The 12,929-nt window shown below is 41.3% G+C and overlaps 1 protein-coding gene across 2 annotated transcripts in view; it reads left to right on the top strand.

Annotated features, from left to right (window-relative positions):
* The window catches only part of NCKAP1 (NCK associated protein 1), a 107,345-nt gene that overhangs the window by 60,962 nt on the left and 33,454 nt on the right, over positions 1-12,929 (top strand). For both annotated transcript variants that reach the window (XM_065413201.1, XM_065413202.1), the window contains 2 exons: positions 5,233-5,378; positions 9,739-9,871. In XM_065413201.1, the coding sequence (XP_065269273.1) occupies positions 5,233-5,378; positions 9,739-9,871 (279 nt within the window). The remainder of the gene's footprint in view (positions 1-5,232; positions 5,379-9,738; positions 9,872-12,929) is intronic.

The raw sequence follows: 12,929 nt of genomic DNA, 5'->3' as shown, positions 1-12,929 counted from the left end.
CACTTGTACAATTTTTCTCTTACATGAGTCTGCACAGATGTAACTAATGGCAGAATTTAGCCCTGCCATTAGAACTTAGTTAACAAATCTGGTGCTTGAACCAAAATAGAATACAGTGCTCTGAATCCCAGTAATATTGGCTCTGCAGTGTTAATAGGATTAAAAAGTAATTAAAACTGTTTTATATTTGTAGAGTAAGTAGATGCAATTCTGAATACACACAGTGAAGCAAATCTGTTGAATGACTGCTGTTTTTACATAGTCACTTGCCAATGTATGGCCGTACTTTTCATCATCTTTTATCACACCCGTAATTGTAGTAGACCCCCAAAGTACTTTTAAAAATGTAAATTGAAATACAAACTTTGCATAGGTAGCGCTTTCCTTTCCCTGAAATGTGACATCTGTTTAAGCATCACATTGCAATACCGCACAACCATTTAAGCAAGAAAGCAAAAAATACTATGTATTGTTGACATGGAAGAATATTTAGATAGGTAAAATGAAATTTGGCATAGACATGGGTTTTTAACAAAATCACTGTAGACTTCCAAATATTAAGAGAATAATATTCCAAACCCTCCTGTTCTTGAGTGTTTTATTGCAAAGAATACTCAAGCAAGCTTTCCTGAGCAAAATTCCAGATTGTCAATTGGCAGGCCAATCATATTTCTGGGAAAGTATTTTTAAGATACCATAAAGAGCCTGGTTTCCCTCAGCTATGCAAAGAAGCTGTAAAAACAGGATTGGAAAAACAGGATTTCCCTTTTCATGTAACTGTTTTTCACAAATAAAACACATGCTCAAAGACCTTTTTGGATTTGGACCCAGGAAACCTTTGGCTACACATGTAATGTGACTGAAATTCTTTAATTACCTTACTCACATGTAACCTCTGCAACAGTAGCAGAATAACACGTTTTTATTGGTAATTGCAGGGAGCTGCAGCAATATTTGTTTTAAAAAGAACTGGAAGGTCTCTTCAACAGAGAACATTAGTAGCCAAAACTGAGGTAGTAGATCCTCAAATGAACTATCTTTGTTGTGATAGAAATAAGAAAACGTCTATTTAAAAAAATATTTAACTTTCAACAAAAATTGGTTATGGGGGGGAGAACCTAGATTTCGTTATTAGTTACAATTAAGCATAAATCTGAATACCATTACATATCAGACTCTTATCCTGTAGTGCATTACATGGAAGGGTACAATTTATTTTTAAATATAAATGGAAGCTAATATAAGTCGCAATAACTTGTCAGCCATTGATGACAAATAGTTCTTGCCTTGCATTTTTTCAGCACTTTTCTGTAAATACATGAATTTCATACAGGCATACTGTAAATCCTGCTTTGTAACTCACCCTTTGCTGATATGAAAAAAGAGAATAACTATAACATTGTCTGTGCTAAAGGGGGCACTGGCAACTTGAAATCTAGTAATGTCTAGTAAAAAAAAAGTTAGGTTGTTACTACACTTGTTCCTGAATTTCCTTGTCAATTTTTATTTAATAATTTTTCTACATTTTACAGTCTCTCTCCAATTGCTGTGTGACAATACATACAAACACACGGCTTATGATTCAAAAAGTGCTGTGGGCTGCACTACATAAGCCTCTACATATCAAATTTTCCATAAAACATCTAAGTTGAAGTCTTGGCCCCACTGAACTTCGTGGGAGTTCTGCCATTGACTTCAATAGAGTTGGACTATCACTACTAGCATGTTAAAAAGGACAGTACATGACATTTGTCAAAGCTTTAAAACCTTTTTTTTAAAACTCTGATTATAGCTACCACTTAGAAGCACAAAACTGAAGTATTTTTTGCCACCCATTTGTTTTCCATCCATCAGTCACTGATATGTTGTTAGAAGACTGTTCATGAGTAGTATGTCTTTTTGATTTTAAGAAGTGAATTGAAGCATTTGTTTAAAAACTATATATCAAGAATTAGATAGACACAACAAAGAAATGCAGGAAAAATTAGATTCTTATTACTTGCAAGAGATGGGTTTTGCAGAGCCTATCAGCCCAAGTAGCTGCTGGCTTATGCCCATGCATTGAGAGCAGAAAGTGAGGTTGAGCCTTTCTGATTTTTTGAACATCTTCAGTCCGGGACTGCTGGCAGATTTGGGTCCAGCTGTTCCTCATATCTACTCCTCTCCCTACATCTGCAAGAGAACAGGTATAGTTAGTAGGAGAGAGGTTCTTGGTCTGTCAAAGGCTCCTTGTTTCCCATTCTCAGCGTGGCTGGATGAACCAATCGTGTCAGTGTGGATCCCACTGTAGGTGTGCATGTGCCTGATGTGTGTGAAGTGGGCTTTTTTGAATTGCAGTGTCCAGCAGAGCTGTGCATGCAACCTGTGTCGTCTTGTGCAAAGGCATAAAGGGCAATTTGACTGCAACTCCTCCCTTAGTATCTTACCACCTGCGGCAACGAGACAAAACCCAGCAAGCATCTGACCTGCTACTCCTATGGAGCTTCAGACTCCGCAGTTTCCAAACTGTTTGTTTGGTGAAGCAAATTTATCTTAACCCTCCTTATTTTTGATTTGTAAATTTCCCCCTTTTTTCCTCCCCCCCCCCCACAAAAAACTCCCATCCCCTTCATTCAGTTTTCAGTATTTATAGCAGGGATAGATGCCTTGGGCCTCCCACCATGCCTAGACTGCAAACTATCAGGGTTTAAACCCTGCCCAACCCGGGCCGGACTCATCCCCCTGGTTAATGGCCGTAGTTGGCGATTTTTCTGGTTCACGGTGAATAAAAATTGATTATTTAAAAAAAAATTAATTGAATGTTTTTAAATTTTAAATTAAATACAGGTATATTTTAAAAAATAAACCCATTTAAAATTAAATTTGAAATTGACAACCTGAGTGAAGGCGTGAATTTACTATAATCTATTAAAATTATTTGAATTAAGAAAGAGATAACTATCAGGATTGTTTGCCAAATATAACTCTTTGGGAGCCACCATGCCTCATTCCATCAGGCTAGGTCCAATATCACCTCAGACAAATGGGTGTTGTATGTCATCACCTATAATTATCCCATCCATTTGTACACCCTCCTGGCTACTCACCTCCGTTTCCGATCCCTCTTCAGGGACCTCTCTCACAAGCCTTAAAAAAAAAAATGCAATACTTTGCAAACTCTTCTACAGCTCCTGTGTAGAGTAATACAGGAGGAGAGGGTTTTATTCCCGGTAATTCCTTATTCCGAAGAAGAAAGGGAATCTTCATCCTATCCTAGACTCAGAAGACTGAACAGATATATATGCCTCCTCAGATTCAGGATAGTAACACTTGCCTTCATCATTCCGTCCATGTCTACCCATACTTGGATGACTGGCTAATCAGAGGCAGATTACAGCAGGAGGCAGCAATGAGCCTTGAATATGCTGTATCCCTGTACATCTGGCTGGGCCACCTAATAAGCGAGGAAAAAATCATTCATGCCATTGCTGATGGTAGTTAACAGGAGCCCGGATCAACTCCAGATCAGAAAAAAATATATCTGCCCTAGGATAGGTTCCAGTCATTACAAGCACTCCTTTTCCAGTTCATATTGGAATGAACTACCATCAATGTCTTATGTCCACTAGGAATTTACTGTGTGATAGCTAATGTACATTAGTTATGCTATAACAGACACACACACTTTTTACTGCAAAAAAAAAAAAAAAAAGACAAAGCCTATCTTGAATCAATTGGCCATGCTATAGTCTCTCACCTATCCATGGGCGGAGATTGGGGGGGGGCATAGAGGGGCATCCCCCCATACTGGATACGTCTCAGAGGTGACACGTGGGGTGGGGGGTGCCCAGATTTCTCCCATAGTCCTGCTTCCTCCTCATGGAGGAAAGTTGAGGAGGCAGGGCAAGCAGTGACAAGGCATTCTGTGCCTCCTGGTCACTGTGCCCACATGGGCTGTGTAAGGGGAGGGGAGGGAGCAGCTCCTGTTGACTCACCACACAGCCCATGTGGGGAAACTGACCAGCAGGCACAGAGCACCTGGAGTTGCTGCTCGCCCCCGCACTCCCTCAGCCTAATGGGAGGCATAGAGGAATTTGCGGGGGGGTCAGCCAGGCGTTCTCTGGTAGCAGGTCAGTTTCTCCTTCATGGGCTGTGTTAGGGGAGGGCAGGAAAGCTGCGACCTAGGAGAGGCAGGTGGCTGAACTGCTTCCCAAGCGTCTGTGCAGTGTACAACCCAGGTGAGTGACAGTGAATTACTCCTGTGGGAATTGGAATTCTGCACTTGGTTCAGCTGCTGGGGGGTGAGGGGGAGGACAGGATTTCTTCTTCCCCTGGAACAGCTGGGTCTGGTTCAGACCCATCCCCAGGAACCTCCGTGGCTGCATGAAGCACCACACCCCTCCCCTGCTTCCTGCCCCCATCACTTCTTAGCTGCAGCAAGGAAGGTCACTGTATGGGGAGCTTGCCCCCCGTCCACCCAACACCCTTGCATCGAGACCCCCCCTACACAACCAGAACTTCCCCACTGAGCCCCCTGCACCCAGACCCCCCCATCAAGCCACGCACCCAGAATCCCCTGTTGAGCCCCCTGCACTTGAATCTCTACCCTGCCAAACCTTACCTGCTCCTCCCCCCACCCCCGCCCCTCGAAACATACCTATGCAGCTACCTCCAATTCACTCTTGGTTTCCATGCACACCCCGCTTCCATACTTGGCCTATGCTCTTTTTCCTATGCAACTTGATACCTTCTCATAGTCTACACTCTCCTCTCCAAAAAAAAATCTGATTTGTTAAGGGAAGAGGCAGAGAAGTGGAAGGATACCATCTCGTGGCCAAAAGTATCTTAGCAGTGGCTATGTGGGAACACTCTATGCTCTGCTGAGAGAGTACTGCTTTGGTCCAGAAACTTTACCCCATTGTTGCTGTCATACCATGCCTTCAAACAGGAAATTATGGCAACACCTTAATATGTAAATTTGATTGTAAAGTGTTGTGGGTTCTAAAATTAAAAAAAAAAATGGGACGGAGGATGAAGACAGGTGTTTTTTCCAAGCTTTGATATTTTTAAAAAGCATGGGTCATATACATGGTTGAACCACTCTTTAAAATTACACTGGGCTGAAGAGAAGTTTAAAGAAGCATTAATAACTTATATGCAACTACATATCCACATTATCTGATTGAGTTAATTATAAATATAAGAATCTTAATATTATTAAACTATTGTCCTTATTCTATTATGTCCTTACAGGCCTACACCAGTGTGTCTAAGGCTTCACTTAGTCTTGCCGACCACAGAGAACTTGGAAAGATGATGAATACAATTATTTTCCACACAAAAATGGTAGATTCCTTGGTGGAGATGTTGGTGGAAACATCAGACCTTTCTATATTTTGGTATGTCGTTAATTTGACTCTAGAAGCTTTGTCTTTATAACTTTGGTTACTTTAAGCCTCTTACACATGCAGTTTTTAAACAGCATATCATCTAGGAAGATCCAGCAATGGGAGAGTGGATGATAGAGTTCCTGGTTTTCTGTTTACAGTAACTTTATCCAGCAGTGATTTTTTGTGTGTGTTCCTCATTGAAAATCCATATAGCAGGCGTATGCTTTGATTCATTCAAAGGGCAACAGCAGTCCCCATGATTATCCATCATTTGCCTAGCCGATATGGAGTTTGCCCTTCAACATGTAAGTTTCTCAAACAAAGCTGATAAGCAGGCAGTAACTCTACTTTTTATTTACTTATTTATACATTTGCAGTACATTTATCATAAGGATCCTGGCTAATAAGTATATTAAACTATATGAAATTCATCAATCAGTGTCAGCTAAAATAAAAATACCCTCTCCTCCCAAAGTAAGCTGAATTTAACCCCATAATACTTTATAGTATTTAAAAACAAAATCCTTTGTTCAGAACAGTAGTATATGTAAGTTGGAAAAAGGCTTTTCACGAGCTACAGATTGTAAATTATATTTCATCCTGTTTTAATTGAGAAACAGTGCTTGCTTCTGCATGATGGGAGCCAAATAGAAGACCATAAATCACTTTTATTCCTGCTGTAACAGTTTCAACTTCAGGACTCAATTTTACCCTCCAGGTCCACTGGAAGAAGGGGAGCTAACTGGAGCAAATCTGGGGGGGGGGGGGGGGGGGGTTTACAGGAGAAGGGGAAAACAAGGCATGTTTTCTCTCTGCTATAAAATCAGTCTAGAGTCAAGTGCCTGGTAAAGAATAAATTTTATCAGGTGTCCAAAACTTGGACTTGAACTGGTGCTTCAAACCTTGCATGTCATTCAGAAATGCTTTTATTCGCATTTTGTTAATTAGAAATAGCTAAGTTCAATATTTGGCTTTTGGGGGGGGATGGGGGATACAAAAATAAAGTGCCTAGAATTAGCACTGAAGTTGAAGCAAAGCTTTGGTTCAATAGCAAAAGTTACATTAGAAATGCTTTATAGATTTTAGGGATGGAAGGAACCGTAAGTTATTTTCTAGTCTGACCTGCATAACACAGGCCATAGAATTTCTGTGAATTAATCTCTGTTTCAAGCCCAATAGTTGTGCTTGAACTAGAGCACATGTTTGCGAAAATCTACTCCAGATTTTAAAATATCCAGCAATGGAGAATTCAGTACAACTAGTGGTAAGTTGTTCCATTGGTTAACTACCCTCACTACTAAAAATGTGTGTCTTGTTTCTAGTCTGAATTTGTCCAGCTTCAACATTCAGCCATTGGATCTTGTACCTTTGTCTGCTAGATTGAAAAACCCTCTGTTATCAAATCCATTCCCTATTTAAGTACTTATAGACTTTGATCAAGTCATCCTTTAATATTATCTTTGATAAACTAAATAGAGTGAGCTCCTTGAGAGTATGTCTTTACTGCAAGTGGAGGCGTGATTGTAACATGAGTAGGCATACTTGTATTAGCTTAAATCTAGCTAGCATCAGTAACAATAGTAGTGTAGATGTAGCAGTACAGTTTAGCAACCAGCGTATGTCTGAGACCTCCAGGATATTTCACTCATATTAAAGATCCCAATGATAATGCAGCTTTTATTCCTACAAATTATATATAGGTACTTTAAGCAGCCAGTCATCCTGTTCTCTGTGATATCATAGTCTGTAGCAGACACCAACTATTATCCAATCTTGTGCTTTATCTGTTAGTGCATTGATCCATAAGTATTCAAGATCCTTTGCTTCTGAGTTGTCAGAATAGGTTATAACAATTTATTTTTAACATTCCAGTCTTGCAAATCTTTCTGCCAGGTTTCAGTAATATTATTTAGATTGACTTTATGCTCATAGATGAACAATTCTTCTAGTTTATTACCAAAACTCCTAGCATTGGTGTATAGCAGAGGTCGGCAACTTATGGCACGCGTGCCAAAGATGGCACACGAGCCGATTTTTAATGGCATGCTGCTGCCTGCCGGGGTCCCACTCAGCCTTTGTTCTTGACATCTAAAAATCCTGCCCGACCCAGCCCGCTCTTCTCTGCCCCCCGCCTACCGCTCTCTCTGGTGGGGGCAGGGGGCAGAAGCAAGCTTGGTCCTGCTGGCTGCTGCTGTAGGGCAGGCTCCGCCGGCAGCCAAGCTTCCCCCTCCCCCGCTTCTTCCCCCAGCGTGCTGCATCGAGCCCCGCCTCCTCTCCATCCCTGCCGCCGATGGCCCTTGCGAGGGAGGGGAGAAGAGCAGCCCCAGCGGCCTCGTTGCTCAGACCGGTAAGGAGGCGGAGAAGAGGCAGGGGGAAGGGGGGTAGGAGTGGAGCGTATCCCTCCAGCCGCCTGCCGTGAGCTCCTCAGGGGGCTGGGAGCACCCCCCTGATCCCAGCCCTCTGCCCTGACCCCAGCTCCCTGCATCCCCCCCCGCGACCCCATCCCTGGCTCCTGCACCCTCCACACATACCCAGCCCCCCCACACCCCTCTGCCGACTCCTGCACTCCCCACACATACCCAGCCCCCCCACACCCCTCTGCCCTGACTCCTGCACTCCCCACACATACCCAGCCCCCCCACACCCCTCTGCCCTGACTCTTGCACCCCCCACATCCCCACCCCCCACCCTGAGCACCAGGTTGGCAGCGGGCTGAGCGGGGCCAGCGGCTGGGACCCCAGCTGGCAAGGGGCCGGCAGCCAGAACCCCAGACCGGCAGCAGGCTGAGCGGGGCCGGCAGCCGGGACCCTGGCTGGCAGGAGCCAGTGGACGGAACCCCAGACCCCAGGCTGGCAGCGGGCTGAGCAGGTCGGCGGCTTAAGATCAGCATTTTAATTTAATTTTAAATGAAGCTTCTTAAACATTTTGAAAACCTTGTTTACTTTACATACAACAGTAGTTTAGTTATATATAGACTTATAGAGATAGACCTTCTATCTCTAAAAAACGTTAAAATATATCCCCGGCACACAAAACCTTAAATTAAAGTGAATAAATGAAGACTCGGCACACCACTTCTGAAAGGTTGCCGACCCCTGGTGTATAGAATTTCTTCTTTTCATGTGCCTTGCTTAATTTTGTTCTTGACATCTAGAAATTTTGTGCTAAACTCTCTTTTCACCATACCCTTTTGTTAGTTTAATGCAGGGGTCGGCAACGTTTGGCACGCGGCTCGCCAGGGTGCTTACCCTGGCGGCCCGGGCCAGTTTTATTTACCTGCTGACACGGCAGGTTTGGCCGATCGCGGCCCCCACTGGCCGCGGTTTGCCGTCCCGGGCCAATGGGGGCGGCGGGAAGCGGCGCGGGCGAGCGATGTGCTGGCTGCGGCTTCTCGCCGCCCCCATTGGCCCGGGACGGTGAACTGCGGCCAGTGGGGGCCGCGATCGGCCGAACCTGCCACGTCAGCAGGTAAATAAAAGGTGCTTACCCTGGCGAGCCGCGTGCCAAATGTTGCCGACCCCTGGTTTAATGCCTTGAGGACCAAATTAGGTTAATATTATGCACTTCTGAATCACTCTGTTAACAAGGACATTTTATTTGATGGAACATGCCTACGTTAATGGGACAATAAAAACTAAACAAGAATCCCTCTGGTGGAAATAAAATAATTTTTAGTCGATTCTACGGACACTGGGGAAAATTATAGCAATTTTGAAGGATATGATGTAAGAGGGTACTATGGTTGATCACAAAATCAACATAGCACATTTAAATGGATTAAAAAATGGCTAGTTGATAGGTCTCAAAATGTAATTAAAACAGGGAATCATTGAACAGGGTGTTTCCTAATGGGGTGTCTCAGGAATCGCTTCTTGGCCCCGGCACTATTTCATATTTTTATCTATGACCTGGGAGAAAACATAAAATCACTACAGATAAATTTTTCAGATGGCACGTTGGGGAATGGTAAATGAAGAGAAGAGGTCACTGATCTAGAATGCTTGGTAAACTGGGCGTAAGCAAGCAATATGTGTTTCAGTATGGCCAAATGTAGGGTTGTAAATCTCGGAACAAAAAAAAAGCTGTTTGTCGCATTAAAAATCACACAGTATTTCATAGCTGAGAAATATAGACTGAATACATAGCTGTAAAGCCTTGCAGTGACATTTCTGGTGTCTGTGTGCGCGCGCACACACTCTTACCTGGCAGGTGAACTATGCTTTGTTAGAAATCTAACTGTAATCATTAGAGTTAATCTGAGTAAATGAAGACCGCATTACAGCCTCTGGCAATGTTTACAATATTTGTTTGCTGAAAGGTAACCATCAGATTACATTAATACCAAATTTTAACTTCCATTTCTAAACAGTTTTTATAGTCGTGCTTTTGAGAAGATGTTTCAGCAGTGTTTGGAGCTGCCCTCTCAGTCGAGGTATTCAATTGCATTCCCGCTGCTTTGCACCCACTTTATGAGCTGCACCCATGAGCTGTGTCCAGAAGAGGTAATTTCAAAATACTTCATGCGGATGTTCTTGTGTGATTTTAATTATCTATACTGCCTTGTTTAAAATATTTTCCGCTAATTAGCACTTTAAAAGTACACCGCACTGATGCATCACTGAAATGATGCATCTGTAATACCATTATGTTAGTTTACAGAAATTCAGACTGGGTGGGAATAAAGCAGAATATTACTGATGTTGATCACATGTTGGTTTATTAATAATTTGCAGTTATGTTAGCCTTTCTTTACCAAGGTATATAAGCATTATTATTACCATTTCAAAGAAAAGGAAACTAAGGCGCAGGGGTTAAATGACTTTCCTTGAGTTATTCAGTGGGTTAATGGTTTGAGTAATACCGAAAAACTCTTCACTACTAGTCCATTGCCCTATCAGCTTCTGTAAAGTTCTCTTAAATAACTTAAGTTTTGGCAAAATAAAATATTTAAAGTTAAGTATTCATCTAAAAATATTTTGTTTTGGTATGTGGCGCGGGGAATGGACTGAAGTGAGTAGGTTAATCTGTTTGGTTCCTGCATTGTATATCATTTGTATCTGGTTATGGATGCTAATTGGTGCCATATGTCCATTTAAAATGTAAAGACTGTTCTTATAAATGGTTTGTAAACATTTAAAAACTTGTAACCATATAATGAAAAAGGAAACAACAAGCTGATATCTCTGTGCCTTATGTTATAAATTATAACAATTTATCTGAACAATATTTGTAAGGCACTGACTTTGAACTATAGTATTATGCAAGAATTCATTATGCTGTGACCTACCTTTGGATAGAATGATAAAGAAAAGCAAGGATTATTCTCACAGTATTCTTTACATTTTCATGCTATAATGAAATATATCCTTCAATACACTTGGTATAATTTCATTGACTTTGGAATTACACCAGGGATGAATCTGTCCCTCTTTGTTTGGGGCCAGTAGAAGTATTCCTTCGTACTGCTCAGAACTAATCTGAAAACACTTAAATGAATAAAAGAGATTTATTGAAATATGCATGGTTTGGATTTCCCTTATTTAAACATTAAACTCCTTCTCCCAGTATATCTATACCATTCTTTCCACTCAGCTTTAAACAGCTGCAAACTTTATTTACATTGGAGAACCACAAAAAAATTTCCAGGAAAATTTCCATTCAAGACAAGAAGTGTCTTTCAGAACAATTTATAGGAACAGTAAAGAGATTCAGTTGCTGTCTACTCTACAGTAGTTACTGTAAATTTAGCTATAGCCAGAAAATGTCGCTACAGCTAACACACAGCTTGAATTTAGTGCATTAATTGTGTAATTTGGTCACAATTACCAATTTGAAAAATTAATCTTTATTATACTGTATAATGAATGGTACTGTAAGTGTTAAAAAGTAAACATGACTAGTGAAAGAAGGGTTTTCATTGAGGCATAATGCTAGAGCTGTGCTGAGCAAAAACCAAATATGCTAAATCCCACAAGCTGCATACAGCAGAGCTGCATGGTGGATCTGTTCAGTGGCTTGAGTAAAACTAAGCGTACATCTACACAGCAAGCAGGATCCCATGGCAGTGAGGCTGAGAGTTGGGGGTCCACAGACTTGGACTGTGTAAATGTTGTGGCTTGGGCTCTGAAGCCTAGGGAGAGGTGTGAATTGGTTTACTAGTTTTAAAGTTGTGAATATTGTAAGTTTCTTTAGATGTGCAGTAAGATTTTGTTTGATCTGTGGTTTAAAATGTGTGTTTGGGATGTACAAGCACAGTAGGTTTATCTTTCTGTTTTAATATACAACTGTTTCAAATGTTGAAGCCACTATGCAGTAATTTACTGTACTCCAAACTTGTATAGACTGTAGAAGTTCACTAGGCTTACCAAATGCTGTGGTGGTGGTTGTTCACTCCCTTCTTCCCCAACATCCCAACAGGTCACATGACCTAGCATAACAAGCACTGGTCTGGGAACTCAGAACACCTGAGTTCTACTCATCTCTCTTCTGACTGGCATTGTTAACTTTACAAATATTTAGTTAGGCCTCTGAACACCACTGTAACGTAGATTAATATCATTATCCACATATTACAGATGAGGGAAACCGAGTGACTTTCTCAAGCATACCCAGCTAATCTGTGCCAGAACTATAAGGACTAAGGATTTATGATGTGCATATCCTTGACTAATCCACTAGACTGCAGTGCTTCTGAGGCTAATCACTTAAAGGTGATCTGCAAAAAGTAATGAGAGGAGGGGGCATATGTGCTGCTTTGATGTATGAAGAAGGGGCAGGAGCATTTAAATTAATGTTTACTCTGCACTTTGGGAATTTTGACAAAAAATACCCACTGTTAGCAGTGCAGTTCTACTGGCATTGGCAACGTTGGTAGCCCATGGCTCGCTGGCTTTGACAGTTTTCAGCAACTATTGAGGAATGGGGTATGTAACTGTGAAGAAATATCAGTGGATTACATGTGTTTCTACATGCCTGAATGTTGACAGTAACTTTAAGCTCTGAACATGTGATATCTCAGATAAGTATTGGATCCATCATTGCCCATGCTGGAATTTAATTTATTTTTAACAAATATTGGGGATTAGACCATTTAAATACATTTTATAATGCTCCCTAGTCACCAGTTGACCTACTTCAGAGGTATGTTATTGCGCATGTTTGTCTGTAAACATGTGTGACCTAGCCCACTTTAAACTATGACTATATTTTAAACAAATAGTCACAGAGTATTTTAATTGGGTGCCTTCTCTCCTGGCTTCAATAGCATTGATAATTCAGAGAGAATAATCTGTTTACCACAGGAAGTATCAGAGTAAAACTTGTCACATTCTTTTTTCTTCCAGTATACCTTATATGTCAACTACTCCTGGTTTATTTTTCAGCTCTAACGACCAGACATGGGTTGTTTCCCACCAATCAGTGATTATTCTAGTGATTTGCACAGTACTGAAAATGCTTAAAATAAAAATAATAATAAAAAAAAACCCTCTTTGCTGTTGAATATGAACGAAAAGTAACAAAATGGAAAAGAAGAGATGATAATTCCAGGAAGTTACTCAT

Source organism: Emys orbicularis, chromosome 11 (genome assembly GCF_028017835.1).
Source record: "Emys orbicularis isolate rEmyOrb1 chromosome 11, rEmyOrb1.hap1, whole genome shotgun sequence".
NCBI classification, from domain to species: domain Eukaryota; kingdom Metazoa; phylum Chordata; order Testudines; family Emydidae; genus Emys; species Emys orbicularis.
Note: the sequence above shows the minus strand (reverse complement) of the source record. Positions and strands in the feature narration are given on the sequence as shown.